Source organism: Galleria mellonella, unplaced genomic scaffold (assembly GCF_026898425.1).
Source record: "Galleria mellonella isolate WM207_F2 unplaced genomic scaffold, CSIRO_AGI_GalMel_v1 utg117, whole genome shotgun sequence".
NCBI classification, from domain to species: Eukaryota; Metazoa; Arthropoda; class Insecta; order Lepidoptera; family Pyralidae; genus Galleria; species Galleria mellonella.
In genome coordinates this window covers 8,526,760-8,534,178 of record NW_026441980.1, presented here as the reverse complement: position 1 = coordinate 8,534,178, position 7,419 = coordinate 8,526,760, and the positions used below count along the sequence as shown (strand labels likewise).

The window sequence follows — 7,419 nt, the reverse complement described above, 5'->3', positions numbered from 1 at the left end:
CGTTTATTGGGAAAAGTTGCTTATAGAGAAAAAAGGACTATAAAAATACCGTCTGCTAAATATTTTTACCTATTTCTTTTACTAACTAATCTGAGTAGAATAAATAAAATATAAAGAATGTTGCTTATATAGACTATTCACTGTAATAGATTGAATAATATTATAAGTACACCTTTAATATATATATAAACCAGTTTTACCCATAGTTTCATCCACATTAATTGATATTTTTCTACCAATTTTTTTTTCTAAATCACTAACCAATTAGAAAATTAAAGATTTTTATTAATCAATAATTTTTTATTCTAGATTGCTTCTGAAATACACAATATAAATTCAACTGTTTCTTCTTTTTATCAATATTTATTTCAAATTTTGTGAAAGGAATTTATAATTACAGGTAGTACCTATACTTAGTGGTACACTAATTATTCAGTTTATAAGTTCTGGTTAATATATTATTTTGATGCCTTAAGATATGCATCAGAAATGTTCAATGGGTTATAAGCTTTCTGCGATGCTAAGTGTCGAATCAGGGAACCAACATCTATATGTGTGGGTCTAGGTACAATATTTACTTCTCCCTGCAAATTAATATTTTCCATTATATTTGTAAGTGTACACTTTCTTATAAATGACTTGCTTATTATCGCTGTCTCTAAAAGACATTTTTCAATTACTGCAGCTAGCCTCTTGTCTTCATCCAGTGATTTTCCTTCTAAAGCATTGGCTAGCAAATGGTATACTTGTCTGAAGTCAATATCTTCAGTTTGCATAGCAGGTGGAATTGTTTCAAATTCAGCAATAATTCTAAGTGCAGTAGCAGTTTCTGTTTCAAGGTCTTTAAAATTAAATTTATCAGATAAAAGTTTTGCCCATGTATTCAAAGGAATACGCGATTTAGCATAACGATCTGTCTTTGGCTTTTTGTTTTTAGTAGAAATACGTGGACGGCTTAGTGCTTTTTGTTTATAATAGGCAATAGCTGATTGCACTTCTTCTGTTGTTTTAGTTGGTAGGTTCAGTAATATTTCTTCTAAATTATGTGAGCTATGCATTTTCAAACTTTGTAAGAGAATAAATTTTTCTCTTTTTGTCCAACCTTCAGGTGCAGAATGGTTATAAGTAGAGTCTTGTTCACTTGCCATTGCACCAATAGTATTTTAACAGCTCTGACACTTTTAAAATTAATAATTATGAAATCACTACATTAATTTTAGATATACAAGTTCAAAATTAAGTATTCTGCGTATAACATGGATAGAAAGAAATGGTTGTAATGCTAATGGATGTCACTTTAGTGTACAACTTTTATTTTATTCGCTAATAATTTCTAAATTTGGCTTATGTATTTATTATTTTTTAACCATAAAAATTAGGTTTATTTTAGGTTAATGATTCAAATTGTAGGTACCTATCGAAGTTATAGCACTATATTACCGATAGGAGTTTTATTGATGCTGGTAAGATTTTAAATGTATATTTAAAAGTTGATTAGTAAAAACATGAAGCACATACAGTTTTTGCGAATCAGGCCTACTTGTCACTTCGAACAAAAATCTTTTGTATGAAGCTATGTAAACACTTCAATTAATTTCTGAAGCTTACACTAGAATGTATCTGGATCTATTGATTTGATATTGATTGGTATCAATATTGAGATTTTGCAAGCAGAAGTGATATATATATATATATATATATATATATATAATATAGTAGTAATGATATTTTGTCAATGCTTCTAAATGGTTGCACAGATTAGAGTTTTGTTAGTAATTTGTACTGACACCAGTGCTCCAAATTAAACGTTTTTTGCTTTTTTAGATTATTTCGAAGGGCATCGGATCGGCCATAAATTGCAATTGGTGAATGGTCGTTCAGGTTATGAATAAAAAATTCGGCGATTTAGGACTACAAAAATATTTTCAGTTAAATTATGATGGTTTTAGCAATTTTTATCTAGCTTTAACGGAACCTTAGCAGAAAAGAAAGCAAGTTGTAAAATCTATTTACCAAAGTATCTGCATATTTAGTGCCATACAAATAAATTTTATTCTTTCCCTATCAAAATTTATTAAATCCATATCGAGCACTAGTACATAACTAAGGCGACCAACTATACTTATTTACTAAGTTTTGTACTCTTTTTTCTCAAACCGTACTCTTTTCAAATCTTGTATTCTGAAAGTACTCATTTGTATAATTTTATAAAATTGAAGAAATGAAACGATGAGAAAATAGAACTTGACAAAAAATGGATAGAAATCTTTCGGCATTTCGTCATAGTCGTAGAATACTGACGGATCTTTATATGTAATATTCGTCAAATCCGTCAGTATTCTACGACTATGACGATTTTAGAGTAGAGCATATCACACATGAAAATTTAAAAGTTTTAATAGAAATTTCCTTATATTGTCCAGGTACTAATGCTGCTGTTGAAAGGATATTTTCACTAGGAAATGATTATTGGAGCAGTGAGAAGTCGCAACTTTTTGTAAAAACATTATCTGCCGTCTTAACAGACAAATTTAATATGCAAAATGAAAGTTGTTCGAATGTGGCTACAAACCTAGCTAGCTTAAGATTTTTAATATTTAGTCAATTTATTTAATTTGTCATTTTTTAATGAATGGTAATGGAATAATAACCATAGGCCTATTTAGAGAGAGGATCGGGTTCGCCGTGCCCAATCCAAGATATGAACGAAGCTTAGCAAGGATATGTCCAAGAGTTCATATGCACCTTTTCTTTTATGGGCGACGTTCCAATTTGAAAATAAGCATAAACACTAATGATGGTAACTCCGCCTGCGCGTACTGATAGTGTAGGCAGAGTTACCATCATTCGAGATACCAATGGAGCTGAAACATAATGAAGTCAGATCAGTACTCGGGCAGATTATATCCTAACATAATGTATATTTCACTCTTTTTTGTCATTAAGAATGTTAATATTTAGCTATTAAACAATTAAAAAATACCATAAGTAGGAGCAAAATAAGCAATGCATACAGTGATCTCGCCACCAGTTACATATCAATTATCCAGCTGCATATTACGATCATCCGTCTGCTTGTCACAATGCTGTACTTTAACAACTACCAGTGATATTCAATAGAAATTTGAAATAATTTTGTATAATATTGGTCGACAGACTTTACCGAAGAACTTTTTTGTTTTCTTTACTAGAAGTTCCAAATCATGGACATGGTGGCTATCGCTTTTTTGGCACATTTCGACCAATTTTATCTGGTAACATTGTCTGTAGCAGTTTTTTTTTACAACCAAAGCTTGAGACGAAAGAAATATAGTTATTATTTATTAGGTATGTCTTCTTTTTAATTCAAGACAACACAATAAAATAAAATGTTTGTAGAAAGTGTCACAACTTGAGTTAAGAGCGTTCATAACTTTTGTTTACAGAATTGAGTAATTATTTGTTATTTGTTAAAAACAAATGATTCAATATTTTTAATTGATTATTTAAAAAGTGTTTTGCTAATTAAAACTTTAATTATAGAATACATTGCATAAAAATCTTCTACTAAAAACTTTATACCTTTATATTTTACTTTTGAATTTTTCATATACTATTTTACCATCAAAATCCAAATTTTCAGTGACAATTTAATAAGAATATTTTGTAAGAATAACGTTCGATTAATACTTAGATTAAGGTTTTAATTAGTTATCAGAGCATTTTATTAATAATTTATCAGAAACGTTGAAAAACGTTCAATTGTTTATGGACCATCATAAATAATTTTTATAATAGGTTTAACTTAAATCTATTAAAAAAATATTTTATTTGGTCCTTATTCTTTATTCTAAGGATTTATAATATTATAATTTTAATTTGTGAGATAATTTGAAAGCATCACATCTCAGAATCGAGTTTAATGTTTGTTTCAAGCATCAGTAAAGGATAATAGGTGAGGAGAAGTATTTCTATTTATATATACCAAGTACAGCCATTTTTTATCATCACACCGATCACCATCGACAGGAAATTCATCTGGAACCTAAGTGTTCATGTGTAGTTTCAACGAAATTTTCTTCCACGAACGCTCAGGCTGTAGAATGAGTTCCTTGCCAAAGTTTTCCCTAGAGACTATAGTATGGGGTTCTTCATAAAGGGTATATTAATGTTTCTTTAGTAACCTCTAGTGTTGCAGGCGTACATAGGCTACAGTGAGCGTTTATTATCAGACTGGCTATATGGTTGTTTGCCATGGGATATATATAAAAATCATTAGATATGTTGTGTTAAATATGTGTTTTGATAGCCCTTCATACAATTCCATGTTGTGGAATAGCGTATTACATGTTATTACCTATTTTATACCCAGTTGCGTAACTATATTATCTGAGGCCTGTGGTAAAATCAGCGGGTGGGGTTTTCCTTTATTTAGAAAAGCTCGATATTCTATATCCATATTAATACATAGAAATATTATTAGTTAACTTGAAGTTAAAAAATATTATTTATTAGTTAAGGTATCATAGGTGTCACAATTATTATAAGAAAATATGTACTATTATTCTTTATCTCCGGAACTTGTAACTCACTCGGACGAAGTCGCAAGTAAAAAGTTGTATTAGTATCTACGTGATTAGGTCTTAGATTATGAACTATATAAGTACGTTACATTAATTCTATGTCCAGATCAGTTAACTTTATAGTATACCTACCTATACGATGAATACAATGGGTAAAGTTACATATATTATGGGTCAGAATGGATTTGAATATTTACAACTGAACGTATGGGTTACTTTTAAGAGGTGTTACAGTATTTATTATTATTAAATAATTGCTGTTAGTTCAAGCGCAATAAGGATATATAATACTGAATAACTTCACCATATTTTCATTAGTAACTAATTTATAATAATAATTAGGAATTCAACCATTCTACAAATTTACTAAACAATCTAAGAGCTACTTTAACTATTCTGTCCCAGAAACTACTTTCGTCTTGTACATTATCACTAGGCGTTGTCGGAAGGTCATCAGTATCAAAATTTTCAATCTGCCGCTTTTCTCTGACCAACAAGTTTTCCGAATTTTCATCTGAAAAACAAAACAATATGTATAATATCTTTCTATTTAAATAAGTACAATGTCTCTGTTAAATGAGAGATGGAGTCTGCCCTTTAGGAGAAAGACACATCTGGCTATTTTCAACATACTTTAAACAAAAAGAGATTCTCAATTCGGTTGTATTTTTTTATGTTTGTTACATCATTACTCTGTCAATGGTAAATCTATTTAGATTTTTATTATTTTTTATCAAAATCAGTTCAGTAATTTAGTTTAAAAAAAAATGTTTTGCCGCAAATTTTAATTTTCAGTCAAGAGGATGAATACTGAATACTGATAGTACTGGATATTTTTTTAATGGATGATAATGAAATGGCATCCCTGCCCGCACTAATTGGTATATATTGGCAGGACACCAGTGAGGGATGATTGGTGAGGATGAAAGGCGGGTCAGTTAGCCTATCATGATAATTTCAACGATAAATTAGTCACGATAGTTTACAGTGGGAACCGCATGGAGGTCGACCTAATAGGGTCTTCTATAATTTCTAATAAATTATTAGGAATGACTCTATGGTCATTTCCAAGTATTACTTATAAAATGCTAATCCTGTAACATGATGCTTTTTCTAACTATTGCATAAAACTTCTTAATTGATAATAATTACAATATATATATTCTAATTTGAGAGATAGGGTAATTTTTACCCCAATAAGAAAAAATGGAACCGGTAATGGCGGTAGGGCAGTAAAACAGAGTTTTCAGGTCGGCTAGTATGTACTTCCTCTTTATAAAAAGACATCTACGCCAATTTTTTTATAGTGTTTAGACTGCAGAGTACTCTAGTTTGAGGTTTTGTCACAAAATTATTTATATGATAAATAAAAATACCATACTCACTGGATGAGCTTGTCAGGCTATTCGAAACCTGTAATAAAAAGTAGGCAATTTTATGGATTTATATTTAAAAGTTACTTACATAAAGATAATAAATAGCTATTCTGTAGTCTCTGATTTGAGACCACCATTTATGTATAGCTAACTATAATTATAATAATATGTACTATGTTAAGCCATCCGTGTACCAAATCTCATTCAAATCTGTTTAGCCGTAAAGCGTGATTAAGTAATAAGCATCTAAACATATTAGAAATATCTTTAGAGGCTTTCACATATATAATCTTAATAATAAGTAGTTCAGTATTTTTGTATTCTTAGATAAATCCTTAACTAAATTAATGAAAAATTTAATTTGACTATAAATTACATTTGTTCCATATTTTATTTAATTAATTCAATTAAATTTGGCTTTAATTTAAACAAAAATTAGGCCGGTGGCTGGCGCTTTAAATAATGTGCAAATGTATACTTAGATATATTTTTGCTCATAGCTGATAGCTCCACTCTTGATCCTGGGGTAGGTACCAGACAATTCAAAGATGGGTACGACACCCCCCCCCCCCCCCCAAATACGCCTATATTATAAATTAGGTGTCTAAAATTTATTTATTTTTATTTAAGTAGTGCATGTAATTGGGCGGAATTATGTATACTATAAAATTATGATCAGTAGTGAATTAAATCTTACATGGTATCCTGAGCAAGTGGAAGTTAACGTGAACAGAATAAATGATAGTAAACACAGAGTAGCTGTTCTCATGTCTGCGACTTCAATGCCCACATTGACTCCCCATGACTGTGAACTTGCATTTTATATGTGGGCGTATGCTATGCTCGATTGTAGCGGAAAATCATCATTTGTAATCACAGTTGGTAAGTACATCTAATCAATGTAATATGCTAGGTAAGTACATAAAAGGTTTTTACTTAGTTGACTACAGTTCTGTATTATGCATCAACGTATTTTTTTATTTCATTATCTAAATAATAGGACATAATCGATAGAAAATATCAGGCACAATTATGTATATACCTATGTATTATACAATTAAGTATTAATTGTTATCTGTGATTAATACTTAACTAATGTATAAATAAGTAGATTAACTTATGAAATTTGGTACATACAGGTAACTCGTTATGATCGTGGAGTTGGTATCTAGGTACAGTTCCTACGATGCTCTGCTTATAGATAATAGCAGGAGGTCCTTGTGGAATTAGAACTACGAAATTAAGCGTTGCGTGACGTATATCTACCTACTGTTTCGTACTATTATGTAAATATATGTAAATTCTTTGATGCCAATTTTCTTTTTCTTCTTCATCATCATCGTCATTCCACCCCCCCCTTCCTATGGGCGCGGGTTCGATCCTCAAACGATAAATTGGACCACTGACCTTTTAGTCTGCTTATTTTCTTATTGACTACTTAGTTACTTATAGTTATGGAAAGTTTTGTAATTCCTGTGTTT

The 7,419-nt window shown here is 30.2% G+C and overlaps 2 protein-coding genes across 2 annotated transcripts; both read right to left on the bottom strand.

Moving 5' to 3' along the window:
* Nucleotides 1-343: 343 nt before the first annotated feature.
* On the bottom strand, nucleotides 344-1,433 carry LOC113511673 (uncharacterized). The gene is made up of 2 exons (XM_052895200.1): nucleotides 1,415-1,433; nucleotides 344-1,205 (listed from the first exon to the last, which is right to left on the bottom strand). The coding sequence occupies exon 2, from the start codon at nucleotides 1,146-1,148 to the stop codon at nucleotides 459-461; it is 690 nt and encodes a 229-aa protein (XP_052751160.1). The 5' UTR covers nucleotides 1,149-1,205; nucleotides 1,415-1,433; the 3' UTR covers nucleotides 344-458.
* A 3,393-nt stretch (nucleotides 1,434-4,826) lies between these two features.
* On the bottom strand, nucleotides 4,827-6,748 carry LOC128200765 (uncharacterized). Its single transcript, XM_052895216.1, has 3 exons — nucleotides 6,636-6,748; nucleotides 5,948-5,975; nucleotides 4,827-5,076 (listed from the first exon to the last, which is right to left on the bottom strand). Exons 1-3 carry the CDS (start codon nucleotides 6,705-6,707, stop codon nucleotides 4,901-4,903), a joined length of 276 nt encoding a protein of 91 aa, XP_052751176.1. The 5' UTR covers nucleotides 6,708-6,748; the 3' UTR covers nucleotides 4,827-4,900.
* Nucleotides 6,749-7,419: the final 671 nt, after the last annotated feature.

Coding starts and splice junctions, on each gene's coding strand:
- LOC113511673 (XM_052895200.1), bottom strand. CDS start 1,148: ATGGCAAGTGAACAAGACTCTACTTATAACCATTCTGCACCTGAAGGT.
- LOC128200765 (XM_052895216.1), bottom strand. CDS start 6,707: ATGAGAACAGCTACTCTGTGTTTACTATCATTTATTCTGTTCACGTTA. Junction 5,976..6,635: donor CCACTTGCTCAGGATACCAT/GTAAGATTTAAT, acceptor TTTTTATTACAG/GTTTCGAATAGCCTGACAAG. Junction 5,077..5,947: donor TAGCCTGACAAGCTCATCCA/GTGAGTATGGTA, acceptor TTTGTTTTTCAG/ATGAAAATTCGGAAAACTTG.